The 15,665-nt window shown below is 58.5% G+C and overlaps 1 protein-coding gene across 3 annotated transcripts; it reads right to left on the bottom strand.

Moving 5' to 3' along the window:
* Positions 1-369: 369 nt before the first annotated feature.
* Positions 370-12,608, bottom strand: SPRY3 (sprouty RTK signaling antagonist 3). 3 transcript variants are annotated; one of them, XM_021544230.2, is made up of 2 exons: positions 12,476-12,608; positions 370-6,995 (listed from the first exon to the last, which is right to left on the bottom strand). In XM_021544230.2, the coding sequence occupies exon 2, from the start codon at positions 6,946-6,948 to the stop codon at positions 6,034-6,036; it is 915 nt and encodes a 304-aa protein (XP_021399905.2). In that variant the 5' UTR covers positions 6,949-6,995; positions 12,476-12,608; the 3' UTR covers positions 370-6,033. The 3 variants fall into 3 exon arrangements, with proteins under 3 accessions (XP_021399905.2, XP_021399906.2, XP_021399904.2); XM_021544231.2 differs by lacking the exon at positions 12,476-12,608 and adding an exon at positions 10,870-10,935; XM_021544229.2 differs by lacking the exon at positions 12,476-12,608 and adding an exon at positions 10,595-10,669.
* Positions 12,609-15,665: the final 3,057 nt, after the last annotated feature.

Raw genomic sequence — 15,665 nt, 5'->3', positions numbered from 1 at the left:
TGCAGAAGACACCCACGGTCCTGTGGCATCACCCCCTCTCCTCAGGCAGTGGGAGAGACTTTGGGAGCACGTTGGGATCTCTGTGGGGTGACTGAAAGCTCCCAAGCACTCAGGAGTTTCTTACCTACATCTCCCCATCTTCGCTCCTGCGCTTTGCTGCCTGAGCCAGCCCTTCCTCGGGGATCTGGGGCAGCTGCAGCAGGGAAGCCCACACTGAATTATGGAGGTTTGAGCATCAGAAACTCTCAGGGGAGACCTCATGGAGGCCAGGATAATCCTCCAAGTTCTCAGGCCCTGCCCAGCCATCCCACACCCCAAGAAAAGCCTGAGCCATGCCCCGGCCGCCATGGAGACAAGAACAAGATCATGTTCAAAATTAATATATATTTTTATTGAATAGTTGCTCTAAGTGGGCTTGTGAAGCCACCCATAGAATCACTTCTTTCACCTCAGCAGTGGTTCTGTAACAGTTATCAGCTTTGCAAGAGAAGAAAACCAAACAGAAGAGGGTGCAGTAAAATAAATAGGTTTTTTTTTTCTTATCTTTAAAATAAACTTTTCAAATAAATACTTTGGTTTTTAATTTTTTTCCCCTTAAAAGGTACAAGAGTATTGTCAAAAAAACAGCCATCAGGTTATAAACATATATTATACCTTAAAGAAAGGAACTGGAATGGAGAGAGCTGGGGAGGGGTCTTTACAGGCTGTACAGAAGGGCTTTGTACCCAGAAACTCGGGATGGGAGCCTTGGGATCCTGGGCCTGTCCTGTGGAGTCCAGGGGGATTTTCCGAGGAGAGCTTTGGGCTGAGGACACCAGGGGAGGAGGAGGATGAGGAGCTGCTGCCCAGGAGAGCATCCCAATGGAAAGGGGGAAAGGGGCAAGGTGGGGACGGGCCGAGCTTGGGACTTGTGGTGACCTTGGCACAGAGATGTGGGACCTCCTCTCCCAGGCCCAGCTCTGGGGTGGGATTGGTCCTGCTCGTGATGAAGCTCTTTGGGCACAGGAGGAGAGGGACCCAGAGCCACCCTCACACATTCCCGCTGTCCTGGAGGGCTGCGACCCCTTCCCATCATCCAAAACCCCTCGTGCCTGCAGTGCTCCTCCGAGGAACCCCGGGATCGTGGCCTCAGGAGATACTTCTGCAACATCACCCCAGGCAGGAGAACAGATCCCAGCTCCACTCCCAGGGCGACTCCAGGAGGGTTGGGGAGAGATTCTGGTGCTCATGGGGAAATACCCAAAGCCAACTGAGCCCACGAGGTCCCAGCTCCCAGGTTGGGCCACCTGGCTCAGTGAGCATCCCATGGGCTCCACGGGTTCCTTGGAGGAGCCTGGAGAACTGGATCCTGCTAAAGAGCAAGAGTGAGTTTTGGGGTGGGGGTCAGCCCTTATCACATCCCTATCACAAGCATTTGGCCTCCCAGTGTCTGAGCACTCCCAGATTTCTCCAGCCTCTGAACAGCCCAGGAAAGAGCGACAGCAGCAGTGCTGGGAAGGAGTTTAGGGCACAGTGGGCTCCTTCCCTGTGCCATTCCCACAGCAGCTCCCCTCAAACCTAGCTCATCCCTCTCTACCACACTTCAGAGCCATTCCTAATCTCTGATTCCAGGCTTTGGCATCTTTTGGTCAATGGTTTGTCCTCCCTCCATCGGTGCTCACCCCTGGGGATGGGCAGGAGTGAACTCAGTGGGATTTCATGGGAATCTGTGAGTCACAAAGAGCTTCCCCCTGCTCTTTGAGGCACTGATGTTTCTCAAGGATGAGTGGACAACAGCCCGAGGACCTCTTTGGCCCTTCCAGCAGGAGTGGTGGGGGTGGGATGGGAGGGGCACTCCAGCCTGGTCCCCACGATCCCTCCCCACCAGTGCTGAGACTGATTTGTCAGTGGGGAAAAAGGGGAGTGGGACCAAGGGAAGCTTTGGAGGAAGCAAAGAACATCAGAGGTGCTTGCGTGGACGGAGCTTTGGACTGCTGGGTGGGAAAAGGAAGCTCTGGATAGGGAGCAGAGCAGGGGGAGCTCAGGTCCTGCTCAGCAGCTCCTGCTTCCTGCTCCTTTGGCACCTGAATCTCTGTCCCTGCTCCAATCTGCCCCCAGCCCTGCACGTTCCCTGGCAAAGGGAAGATGGCAGTCCAGGAACGCTCCCTCCAATGCGGATCCATCCCCGTGGGAGAGCAGAGGGCTCCACATGTGATGCTACCAGAAGAAAACTAAAAAAGACACATCAGGACAATGAGAAAGCCCAACTGCTGGGACAGGCCAGACAAACGCCCCGAGCAGATGGGATCTGACTCACGGAGGGTGGGGCAGGAAAGGGGCTCCCAACCCCAGCCAGAACTGGGGCCCTCTCTGGGCAAACCAAACAGCCTGGCAGCCGAGCTGGGGACGGGGCAGGATGGATCTGGTCAGAGGAGATTGGGAAAAGCTCGGGGAAAGCATCTGAGGCTGCCTACAGCCTTCTCCACCATGGATGAGCTCCATGAACCGGAGCTTTGGGTGCTTCTCCTTGGAGAGCTTTGGGTGCTTCTCCTTGGAGAGCTTTTGGTGCTTCCCAACCTCTCCTGCCTGCTGAGAGCAAAGAGGGGAAATGTGCTGAGGACCCCCAGCTGGAGTGGGCAGCAGGAATTCCAGGTGAAGCCATCTGCCCCCATGAGCAGGGCACAGACCAACAGGCTGAACTCCTCGAGCCCCCTCAGGTCCTGGACGTGGCTTTCGTGTCTGCCCTCGGTGAAAACAAAGCCCTGTTCTGGTCCCACAGCCTCGGTGCCAGCTGGGGCTCTCATCCTCTCCCTTTCCTAGAATCATGGAATCAATCCTGCTGGAAAAGCCCTCTAAGACCACGGAGTCCAAACATTAAGCCAGTACTGCTGAGCCACCACTAAAGCATGTCCACAGCTTTTAAATCCCTCCCCTTCTACATATCCAGTATTTCGTGAAACGATCCCCCAGATTTGTCATTTCATGGAGAGGAGACATTCCAGAGCCACGGCCGTGCTCCTCAGCCCTCAGCAGGCTGTGGCACCATTCCCTGGTAGGAAGGGAGCTCCTGCACTGACCCAGAAAAAGCCCATTAGGTGGAGGCTCCTGGCAGTCCTGGCCTCCCCCCAGTTCCTGGAGGTAACCGTGCTGCTGCTGCCGTGCCAAGCAGAGCTGGCTCTGGGGAGCTGAGCCATGGGCAGCCTGCTCCTCATCCCCCAGCTCCAGCACCTGGGGGAGGTCACCCCGCGCTCGCATGACTTGGGAGGCCGTGAAAATGATGAAGCTTCACATGTTGAGTCATTCCACCATCAGGAGAGGAAGCAATGAATTGCAAAGATACAGAGGTGGTAACTAAATTTACAAGTGGGTTCCGTTTAAAATGGAGGAGGAAAAAAAAAAATCAAAGTAGAGCAAGTTGGAAAATTCTGTTCATTAGTTTCTTTAAAAAGTTTCAATGAACTGTTTCTCATTCTCATTCAAGGGAGACAGTTCCTCCAATCCACAGGGAAAAAGGGACCTTTTCTCCCTAAAAATGCTCTCTGGTTTTTATGAAGAAGGAGTTTAATCAGCACCAATAGAAGAGTGAACTGAGCCTTCCAAAGGAAGGAGACTCTGGGAGGAAGTGTCTCCCCACAACATCACTTGGAAGTAGGGAGCCAAGCAATTATTGGCATAAAGATAAATGTGTTTGGAATGCATTTTATATTTGCTGCCACAGGAATGATCTTAGAGGAGTTCACACACCTACAGGGCATCCTCTGAGAAGCTCATGGCTTTAAAATCCAAATGATTCCAGAGTCCAGGCTGGCCTCAGGGATGGACTATGCACAGATGGGGCTCTGTCCTTTCCTAATGCCAGGAGACCCCTCTGCATCCCAGAGCATCATCCTGAGATACCCACAGATCCTTCCACACCCCGCCTCGGGCTCTGGGTGAAATCAGGGAGAGGACTTCACTCATGTCCATAACATTCTCCAGGATAAACATGGGATTCATCCCCCCTTGCCCATGGAGCCTGGAGTTCAATGTTTGGGTGCCATTGAGTCAGGGGAGCAGGGCACAGCCAGCACAGGATTTAACAAATAATGCTTCCAAGTGGGATGAATCACTCCCTGGAACCACTTTTCCCCACAACAGAGGGAGCTTGGATCCACCACGATTTTTAGAAAGCGAATGGATGGAAAGAGGAGTCCCACAATGAGATTCCACTTCTGCCTCTCCTCTCAGCCAGCACTGAATCCCACCCTCCCTGCAGAGCAGACCCCCAGACAATCCATACACCTCCATTTCCCCCACTCCCAACAACCTGGGAACAATTGGTCTGGGATTAGCAATAAACTGACTGGGAAATCATCTTTTCCAGCCTGTGCAAGTGCACCAGGAAGCCAAACCTTGTACCTGGCACCGTTCACAGCAGTATCATGAATATTATTAGTAATAGACCTACCCATCCTAACGTTATATTTATATCTACAAAAATAGATCCACAGAACTCTACGGAAAGAGGCGGCTGGGAGGAGGCGACAGACGGGCCCTGGGAGCTGGGTCTTGGAGAAGCCAAGGGATGTGTTGCATATATTCCTCCAGGAGCACCATTCCCTCCTCTCGTGCACACACTCCGGGGAAGGGGCACGGGCAGGCAGAGCCGAGCTCCAGGATGCCATCCCGGCTCCAAACTCCTCATCATCACCATCATCAAATGATGCCAGCGGGGTCACAACCCACTAGCACTACACAGACATGGGGCTGAGCCCAGGACCACCAGGAGTCCCCCAGCCACAGCAGCCAGCTGGGGTTATTATCCTCCCAGCAGGAAACGCAGAGCCCTGACCCGGATTGCAGCGTCCGTCTGCTCTGCAGATGGCCTGGCCCTGGGGCTGGCTCCAGGGCTGGCTCCAGCCCCGTTCCCGGCTGTCAGTGAGCGGCAGAACCCCCTCAGCAAGGCAAGGACTCAAGGAAACTCGGCAGGGATGGAAGGTCGGGGTCCCCAGTTTCAACACCCCTTCTGCTCTCCGTGTCCTCCAGCCCAAGGCAAGGTGACAGAAGCCCCCGCTGGGGAGTCCCCGGAGTGGTGGCTGCTCACAGTTGGCTTTGCCATGTTTTTTTAAAGTGAATTCAGTGCTGGTGGAAGGTACCAGATCGGGGTTCGAGCACGGAGCTGGTGCCTGTGGCATCTGCTGGGTAGTGGGATGGAGCCAGGCGGCAGCTCCCACCTCAGGCAGCCCTCCAAGGCCTGGAGAAATGAATGGCAATTTCCAAGCAGCTCCTTGTTCTCAGCCAAATCCCAGAGGGGACCTTTCCCTTGCTGCAGTCGGGCAGGAGGGAGTGGGCTGGGCTGCCTCCGATAGCTCCTTCCCCTGCCAGAAGGTTTCTAAAGCTTCCCACACCTTCTCTTCCTCTTTGAGATAGAAAAACACGGTGCCACCTCATTTTGGAGCTCGCTCGCTTCTCCCAGTGGCTTCCAAGCCCAGAGGGAAGCCACTGCCACTGGTGAGACCCCTTGGCACCCCAGCCCCTTGGGGAAAGGGACCGGTGGCCACCTGAGGGGAGAAAGGCCACCCACGGAAAGTGCAGGAGAGGGAGAAAGCGTGAGAGGAGGGGTCTGGCTCCCGAGGGGCTCTGGCACAGGGACACACTGACCTGTCTCCTCCTTCACGGATAAGGACCACACTGTGGAGCAGCTCCTAAAACTACAGAGAGCAGAAACCCAAGAGGCCTCAGGTACCCTTGCCATGGGGACAGAGCCCTAAGGACCTTCTGGGTCACCTTTCCCTGTTGGACATAGCCAGGGAGGGCACCCTCAGCTTGCTCTGCCTCTCCTGTCCCTCTCCTGCATGTGCAAAACCACTGGTATCCCCCAGCTCAGCGCCAGCTCCCCTGGCATCCCAAAGCCTGGAGGACCCCCAGGTCACCCGTCTCAATCCTGCAAGGAGATGGTGGGGAGGGGAGGGCACTGCAGAGCAGAGGGAGCCGAGGGACGATGGGGATGGAGGAGAGAAGAGGAGGAGGAGGGGGAGGAAGAGGAACAAAGCCCGCTTCTCCTCCTCGGGAGGGTCATACCGGCTTGTCCAGCGTTTTGGGGAAGGGCGTGCCGCTGGCCGAGGAGATCTTTCTGCAGACCGTGTTGGTGTGGCTCTGGCAGCGGCAGCCGGGGCGTTTCAGGCCGTCGTAACCCCGCTGGCAAAGTTTGAGGCACCCCAGGGTGGGAAAGTAGCAGCAGAGGCAGGGCAAGAGGAGGGACAGGACGCTCATGGCAGCCCAGCGGGCGCAGCAGGAGCCCGGCCCGCAGGAGCAGGGGTCATCGGCGCAGGTGTCCTCGTCGTCGGTGGAGCAGTGGTAGAAGAGCCCCTTGACGCAGCAGAGGCAGGTCCCGTAGTCGAGGAGGCTCTCGGCGGAGCAGAGGCAGCGCTGGTTGCAGAGCCAGCAGGAGGGCAGGCTGCGGGCGGCCGTGCAGCGCGGGCAGCGGCAGCGCCCGCACGCCTCGCACAGCAGCAGGTGCCCGTGCGCCACCGGCTGCTCCGCGCCCTTCCGCGGGGACTCCTCCGCCTTCAGCTCAGCCCCGCGGGGCTGCGTCCGCACCAGCGAGTGCCCGGAGTGCGACGGCGTCAGGCTGCTCAGCAGGCGCTGCTCGGAGGCCGTGGTGCTCTGCGACACCGAGCTGGCCGTGCTCGAGTGGCTCAGGTGCGGCTGCACAGGTGGCACCTGGTGCTGCTGGCTGTGGCTGCGGTGCAGGTCCTGGAAGGTGGAAGAGGCCAGGCGGTCCTGGGACCACTCCTGCTTGTGCGGGGGCTGCGACAGCGAGGGGTTGGAGCGGGCTTGCTGGAAGCACGCCGCCGGCCTCTCCACGTAGTTGTTGCTGGCACGGATGGAGCGGATTTGGTCGATGGACAGGACCTGCTGGAAGTCCTCGGCGGGTGGGTCCATGGTCTCGTCACAGCTGAGTTCAGCCACGCTGGAAGAGAGCTGCATTTCCAGGAGCCAGGAGACCCTGCGGCATCAGGGCACATCTAAAAATCCTAAAGGATGGGGCAGGAAGAAAGAAAACATCCCTGTTACGTCCATCCAATTCATTGAATCACAGGCTGCTTTGGGATGCACGGGACCTTAAAACTTGTCTCATTCCAGCCCCCTGCCACGGGCAGGGACATCTTCCACTAGAGCAAAAGCAGGACACAAAGGCTGGCTGGAGAACTCAAAATGAAAGGTTTCCAGCAATCAGACCCCGCAGAAGTTTTGTGCCTGGGAACACTTAGGCTGGACACATCCCAAGGGAAGGGCTGTCGGATCTGTCCCTCGACCCCGGTGGGCACAGCCTCTCTCAATGTTTTTGAGCCTCTCATGTCCTTCCACAGGATTTCCCACCCCTCACCAGCACCTCCTTCCCCTTCCCCAGGGACACGTGCTGGCCCTCTCTGGAGGAGGGGAAATGGGAAGCAGTGACTGATCCAGAGGCATGACAGAGCTGGGAACGGCAGCTCCCTCAGAGCAGGGGCTCTCTCTGCTTTGGATGTTCCCAGCACTCCCTGAGCAGCCTCCTGCTCCCATTCCCTGCACACACTGGGAGCACTGGGATGGGGAATCTGAACACAGCTTCTCTAACTCTAGGCAGCAGCAGTGACAAATCTGAATCACTGAAGGTGGAAAAGCCCTCTAAGATCAGCAACTCCAACCATCAACCCAGCACCACCAGCACCACCACGTTCACCACTGAACCATGTCCTCAAGACAAACATCCACACTTTTTTTAACACTTCAGGGATGACATTGCAACTAATAAGCCCTACATTTGGCTAAGGACAGGACTATACCACAGACTCCAAGTCCAGGCAGACTGCAGTATCTCACTACCCCATCCCCAGCCCAGGAGCCAATTTACCCCTATCAGGAGAATTGGGAAGGGCAGGTTTCCCTTCAAACCTGGCACAGACATGAGGGAAGGCAGCCTTGGCACAGGCAAGCCCTGTCATGCCCCTCACACAGCCTGCTGTGCCCTTTGCTGCTGTTTTCAGGACGTGGCCCTCCCCAGGTGGCAGTGCTGGCAGCAGAGCCTGCCGTGCCCAGGAGCATCAGCACCGCTGAGGGCCGTGGGACAGGGCACGGGGGACTCCATGTGCCACCACTCCCCTTCCTGGCAAGCTTGACCCCATGGCAGCAGCTCCATCTCCAAACCCTCATCTCCAGACCTCACCGGGGAGAGCCCTCGGTGGGCTGGGAGAGGAGAGGAGAGGGAGCAGCGGGCACGGGAGCCACGGGACAGCTCCCGGCCCCAGGAGGGATGGAGACACAAAGCTCCCGCTCCGGCACCTGCACACGGAGCTGCCCAGGAGTGCCCGGAGGATGGACATCACTCACTGCATGCCAGAGCCCCAGCCACGAGCTTCCCCCACCACTCCCAGCCCAGGTCTCCGTGTGGGATACGTGCTTCCCGTGCACAGCCGGCTTCCCCGGGATGGAGAAGGCAGATCACAGGAGTGATCCCTCCGTGCCACGGGTATTGTGGCTGTGCCCGGGCCCGCAGGAAGACGCCGTTCCAGGAGGAAGCAGAACCGGGCGGCCACCGCTTTCAAGTAGGTGAAGGGGCCACAGGTAGAATCTGCTCATGCAGCAGAGAGAGGCAGAGGGAAGATTGATTTTCATTAGCTAGGCTGACCTTGAGGAGCAGGGAAAAGCAAAGGCAACTTACTTTGACTGTTCAAGCAAGATCTCGTCTCTCCCATCCCCCTCTCTGGAAAGAAAAGGCAACTGATCTGCTCAGATTTGGGGTTTTCCCTCCTCCATGCAATTTCCCATGTGGGAAGATGCAGACAGTGAGGAGTCACTCACCCAGGACACCCACAGGTGATTTGGGGACCCTTTTCTTTCACAGCAGCACCAAGGGGAATTAGGAGGGCACAGCTGACCCAGGGAAGGTTCGTGAGATAGGAACAGGCCAGGGGCAAAACTCTCATGGCTGTCACCTGCTGCCACCGAGCTCCTCACCTGGGAGGGTCTGACTGAAGCACAGGCTGAGGACGTGGAGCCTCAGCACCCCCTGAAGAGGGAGGGCCCATCTCAGCCTGCAGCTGGGACTTTCAGAGGGGAGAAGGGAGCAGCCTCGGTACATTCCCACATCCCTCATGACCCAGATCCTGTCGGGAGGGGATCATTCAGGGAATGATGCTGGTTCCACCTGGGAGCAGCTGCTCACACCTGGGTGTCCATCCCCACTCACCTGGGCTCAGTATTTGCTCTTTCAGACTTGGTCAGAGAGATGACCACTGTGAGGGTCCTGGGGGGCTCAAACCATGGAGAGCACCAAAGGGAGAGACCCTACAAAGGGTCCTGCAGCCACAGAGCCAATGGGGCTCACAGATAAAGGGCAGCCAAGGGGCTGGCCCAACATAGGAAACCCAAATCCTCTGAACACCTGGAGCTCAAGAGGCTTGAGGAGACCCCTGAGCCAGGCTGGGCAGGAGGGACAACATGAGGAGGAAGCAAGCCCGGGGGACACAGCCAGAGAGGAGCTGGCTATCAGCTGTGCCAGACAGTCCAGATCTGGGGGCAGAGCTCAGACACAGCATCTTGAGAAAGACAGATCTTGGGAGCCCCCACAGCACTGGACCACGTCCCAAATGCCCCCAGAGCCGTGATTCCAAGGTGCAGGGATCAGACAAGGACCTAGACTCACTGGCTGGGGGGCATGTAAACATCCCTGTGGGAACCAAGGGGAGCTGAAGAGAACATCTGTAGGTCCCACAGAGGGACTAAATGACTGGAGTTGGGACCCCACTTCTTCCTCCTCCCGCACTCCGGAATAGCCCAGTGCCCCCCAGTCCCTCCCAGCCCTCCCTGCTCCAGCCTGATTCCAGGTCTACAGTCAGTCCATATCCCAGCCCCACTGAGCTGAGCATCCCCAGCGCTCTGCTGCACCTCTCCCTGCCTACCTGCCCGCCTGGGGGACTTGGGGCAGCGTCCCCTCAGCCTCCTCCTCCTCCTCCTCACACCCTGCCTGCCAGGCGGGCATGCCAGCCCCGGAACCCGGGCCAGCTTTATGGCCACCACCAGCCTCAAACATATAAAGTTCGTGCGATAATGGGCCAGAGGAGGGATCGTAAAAGCAAATGATTTACAGGCTGGAGGTGGCTGCGAGCCGGGGGCAAGCGGCTCAGGGCGCCAGGTGGGAGAAAAGGGACCCCCTCGCCTTGCCTGGGTGCTCGGGGCGGAGCGGGGTGCTGGGGGGAGGTGAGCCCCCGGACCCACTTAGCGCGCAGCCCACGCGGGGCTCGGACCCGGCGCGGTCCCGCAGCCCCTCCACGCACACGCAGCCCCCGTGTCCCCGGGACTCCCGGCCACCGCCGCGCCCGCAGCCCGCTCGTGTGCGAGACAACTCGCAGGACAGCCCACGCGGGACTCGGACCCACACGCGGCCCCAGCCCCACCGCGCGCACCCCACGCGTGTGCAGGACCCCAGCCCCCACCGCACGGAACCGCAGCTTCCTCGCACAGCCCGTGCGCATCCAGGGATCCGCGTCCCTTCAGGAACGGCCCACGAGTGCCCAGGACCCCCGCCCGCTCGGCCCACGAGTGTCCCCCCGCCGTCCCGCAGCCCACGCGTGTCCGCGCCGGGCGGACTCACCCCGCAGCCGCCGCCGGTCCATCCGCCCGCGGAGCCCGAGCGCGGCGGGGGCAGCCCCGGGGCGGGCGGCGGGGCAGCCCCGGCCCCGCAGCGAGCCCCGCGCCGCGGGCAGCGGGAGCGGCGGGGGGGCCCGCGCTCGGTGGGAACGGGAGGCTGGGCGGAGGGAGGAGGAGGAGGAGGAGGGATGGAGGGAGGAGGGAGGGACCTGGCGCTGCCCGGGAGCATCGCGCTCCCCCTCGCTCTGCGCTGCCTTCCCGGAGCTCTTAACGCTTTACCCAAGTGGCGTCATCCCGCTGAAATGGACTCGGCCCATTAGCGGCTCCGCAGAGCCCCGCAGCGCTCCCCAGGCGCCGCTGCCGCCCAGCCCCGCCGCGGGATGCTCTGCCGCTATTTAAACGTTTCCGTCTGCCCCGGGCTCCGTGTCCCTGCCTGCGCTCCCGGGGTGCCCTCCCGCACCCCGGGCCGGTGTTCCCCTGCGCCCACCGGGACAGCCCCTCCGGGGACACAGCAGGGTCACGGGATGGGTCGGGGTCAGTGTGACACTGTGGGCAGATCCTGTCGGGTTGGGTTGCAAAGGGGCCGGCAGCGACTCAAGATCCATCAGCTCGGGTTTGATCCATAAATCGCCGTGAAACGGGCTCAGTCACCTCATAGAATCATGGAGAAGGTGGGAAAAGACCTCTAAGGTCATCGAGTCCAACCTTCTCCCAGCTCACCTCTTCCCAGGAGGCACCCGGGACAGCCCAGGTGCCATCCAGCTCCAGCACTTCCCAAAACTCCGAACCCACACCTGAATTAGCCCCGGCAGAGACACACTCGGCAGAGAGGCTCGAAAGCAGCTTTTCCATACTGAGACCCACACAACCAGCCCACACACATCCCACTCTCCCAGGAACAAAAAGCTTGGAGTCAAGGTCCAAGCAGGACCTGGATCTTCCATCCCAGAGGTTTTCCCAAGTCTCTGAATGCTCTGTCCTTCCTTCTTTCCTGCCTGTGGCTCAGGAGCGCCAGGGGTCCCTGTGACACCTCTCAGACCTGGCTTGACAGTCCCAAAGACACAGGGCCACCCTGATGACACTGGATGTCACTTGTGGACCCCAGCAGAGCCCCCACCCCGTCCATTCCCCTCGACAGTTCCAGAGTGGTCACCCCTTCTTCCTGGGAGTGCTCACCAGGTGAGCAAAGCGACAGCCCCAGCTCGGGGAGGGCTCAGAATCTGTCTAAGACATGTCAAGTTGAAACCACCAAGCCCTCAGCCCCCCCAGCCAGGTGTCCAGCAGTGTGGGACCCCCTCGGGGTGGGCAGGTCCCCAGGCTGGATGGCAAACCCAGGGTCTGGGTGTGTGAGAGCAGGATGGGGACGGGGAAGAGAAGGACCTGGAATAAGAGTGATAAATCCAGCTCTGCTGCTTGTGGCTGTAACAGATGGGGACAAACTGGGATGATCCCACAGAGCTCAGGGGCTCCCTGGCAGCTGATGCCAGCAGAAGCACTGGAATCCCCCCAGCTGGGGGCAGTGACTCCACTCTCCCACACGGTGCCCAGCTGAGCCTTTGCAGCCTCATTTTTAGGCATTTCTAGGCTGAGGGTTTCTCCATCTCCATGCGATCCCACCAGGGACGCTCCTCCAGGAGTTTCTCCAAGAAGAACGAGTCCCTGCCAGCATCCCTCAGCCTCGGCTCCAGCTCGGAGCCTTCAGGCTGAATCCCTCTTCGCTCCCACCGGCCCCTCCTCTCCTCCCCATCGCTCTCAGTTCTCAGTCTTTACAAGCACAGAAAGGACCCGAGTTGCCCAATTCCCAACCAACTGGCTGAGAGCACCTGACTCCCAGGAGCACGTGTGATGTCCTCCCTTTCTCCCAGCCCAAATCTCTCACTCCCACCTTGAGGTGCCGGTGATTCAGGCTTCCCTCGCAGGCTCACAGCATCCCAGCGCAGCCTGCGTCGTGCTCAGCCGGCGCCGCTTTATTCCTCACTCGCTGCCGAGGGAGGGCCAAAAAGGCATGAATGCAGAGCTCCCGGGAGGAGTGGGAGGGTGGGAAGCGCTGGGAGAATAGCAGCCTCCCGGTGAGTTATTGACCACAGCACCGCTGGAGAGGAGGGCTGGGAACCTGAGTGCGTTTGCAAAGCAGGAAAGTTTAGAGCCTCCCCCAAAGGAAGGGTCTGGGATGGAGCCCCCCTCCTTAGGAGGGGTTTTGGCTGTTTGGGAGAGAGATGTGGTTCTTCCTGATGAGCCAAGGTGCAAGACTTCTGCTGGTTTCTGGCCACCTCTCCCTGGGTGAGGTGTGTGGGAGCAGGGGCTGAGCACCCTTCCCACAGCCCCCACTGCGCCCCACACCCTGCCCAGCCCCTGCCTGCACCCCAGCCCAGCTCCTCAGCTCACCTCTGGATTGGTCCCACTCCTCATCCCAGTGGAAATCCACCACCTTTAACAACTCTGGGGTCCTGCCTGGAGGGATGGGGAGAAGCAGCTCCTGGGTGTCCCATTTGTGTTTCAGGCTCTCAGTCCTGCCTGGGCAGCTGAGAGCACCGAGACACCGACATCGAGGTGGACATCCCAGAGTTTTCAGAGCAGGGCTCCAGCTCCTGTTGCAGACCTCTGCATTTGGAGAACCCCCATCCCCACCAACCCTCATAGATCATCTGCAATTTCTCCCTGCTTCGCTCTTCCCATTCCCCCTACACATCCCAAATACCCCCAAAAACACAGGGAGTCACTCACTTTCATTTCCCTTCCCAAAAAAAGTGTTTCTCGACATCCACACCTTGGTCACAAATCCCAAGGAGCTCAGTCTGAAGCCTGGAGAACTTAGCTGGGATTTTAAGACAATCAAGAGAGCTCAGCACCATTTTCCACACAGATTTTCCAACTGCCCCTGAGCCTGACCAGCTCCAGGCCTGGCTGTGCCCACAGTCAGACAATTCACCCCCAGGAATCAGCCCTGGAGTGGGCAGGAGAGCAGGATATCCCAGAGCAGGGCTGAAGCTGCCTGGTCTCTGAGGCTGCTCTTTGCCAGGCTTGGGCTCAGGGGGAGGGTAATTCACCTCCAGTTAGAGATGATGCAGGGGAGGGAGGAAAAAAAGAGAGAGGAGAAAGAGAACACACAATTCCCCTGATTCAATCAGCCAGAAACAAGGAGGTGCTGATGCCCTCTAATTTGGAGATTCACAGATTTTAGGGCCAGAAGGGACCATGATGCTCATCTAGCCTGACAGTCTGTATTATGTAAAAGCCACTTGAAGCCAGACAGTGCCACGAGCTTTTCAGAAGCAACAGCCAGCACTGGGGAACTTATCAAAGGGCTGTGATTCTCCCGAGGTGGGGACATGTGGCTCCCAGCACGCTGGGAGAGGAGGAGGCCAGGTACACCCACCCGGCTGGGCTTCGGCTGAGCAGATGGCAGTGCTGGGGGAGAGGAAACATCATTTCCCTTCCCTGTCATGCAGCTCCTTCTCACAGAAAGAGGGATAAGCAAGGAAAAAACAACCCCTTCCTTGTGCTCTTCTTTTGAGTGTTCCCTAGTCCCTGCAAAGAAAAGAGGGATGCTGGCCCTGAGATGTTTCTTGCCCACTTTGGGGTCAAACCCCACGGTTTGCAGTGTATCCATGGGAGCTGAGCCTGCCTCTGTGGGAGCCAGATCCGGAGCTCCGAGCTCAGCCTGCAGCAGCCGGAGGTGTAGTCATTGACTGCAATGAGAGTTTCCCTCTGAAGATGGAGCCAGGCAGCATAAAACATCAATAAAGTGCTCAGGATGCGTCCCTTAATGAGCTGAGATTGTAACACGCTGCCAGAGCCTGCCAGAGCTGCCCATTCTGTCGGGAGAGAGGAGCAGATTCTGCCGGGGAAGTGTTAAGTGGGTCCTGCTGACTCATTGATGCAGATGGTTCCGGCCCGCGCCGAGCAGGAGCCGCGTCTCCAGGGGCTCCCCAGCGCCCGGAGTGAGCAGGGACCTGGCACCTCACCCCACTGAAGGGGACAGTGGGACAGGGCAGTGACCTCCCTGGCATGGCTGCCCAGGTGCCGCTGTGCACAGCGAGCACCGAGTGTTGGCTGTCCCTGTGCAGCTCGGATGGGGCTTGGAGTACCCTGGGGTAGGGGAAGGTGTCCCTGCAGGGGATGGAAATTAGAAGATCTTTAATGTGCCTGCCAACCTAAATCATTCCGTGGTTGCATGATCCGTGGGCTCCCCACGCTTCCACAGCAGCTCTTCTTCTACAGAACACGTTTGTCCTGATGAGGACCCTGCCCGAAGCCACATCCCCCTCCCAACAGAGAGTGCAGATGTGACTCCAGCAGTGCTGGCTCCAAAGGCGAGGTCCTGACCTGAGCTCCTGGAGAACCTGAGCAGGGTGGCTGAGGAGACACTGGGATACAAAGGGATGTGCAAAACAGGCATTTCCTTGCTGGGAAATTGTTAACTCCATCGTCTAGCTCCCTGAGAAGTGTCCAGACACTGTTGTGCCTGTGGTACAGCTCCGGAGCTGGATCCTGCCCAAACTCACTGCTACATTCCTGTTGGGGGGAATCAAGTGACAAAGGATTTGCACTCTCCACGCCATAAATGTCCCCAGAAAGCCCTTGGAGCACTGGTTCCTTTGCCAAGTCACACCTTGCCTGCAAGACACGTTTCTCACCCAGCCTGTGCCTTTGTGGCACCTTCACCCCTGCCCTGATGGGGACGTGATGCTCCCATCGTGTCTTTTTTGTCCCCAGGCCCTCAGGGTCCTCTCTTTCCCTGGATTCTCTGCCCTGTGCTCCCCACGATGCTTCTCAGGAGGTCCCTGATCATTGCTGGAAGCAGCCACCACCCATAGTTCCAAGTCTTCTTCAGACTCCCCAGACTGAACTCCACTACATGTACCACATGCACAAGGTATCCCATGTACACCAGGGATCCACATGTGCCAAATGTCCCAAATGCACCGGGTATCTCACTTCCACCAGGGATCCACATGTGCCAAATGTCCCAAATGCACCGGGTATCTCACTTCCACCAGGGATCCACATGTGCCAAATGTCCCAAATGCACCGGGTATCTCACTTCCACCAGGGATCCCACATGTACTAGGTAC

This window comes from Lonchura striata, chromosome 14 (genome assembly GCF_046129695.1).
Source record: "Lonchura striata isolate bLonStr1 chromosome 14, bLonStr1.mat, whole genome shotgun sequence".
NCBI lineage: Eukaryota > Metazoa > Chordata > Aves > Passeriformes > Estrildidae > Lonchura > Lonchura striata.
Note: the sequence above shows the minus strand (reverse complement) of the source record. Positions and strands in the feature narration are given on the sequence as shown.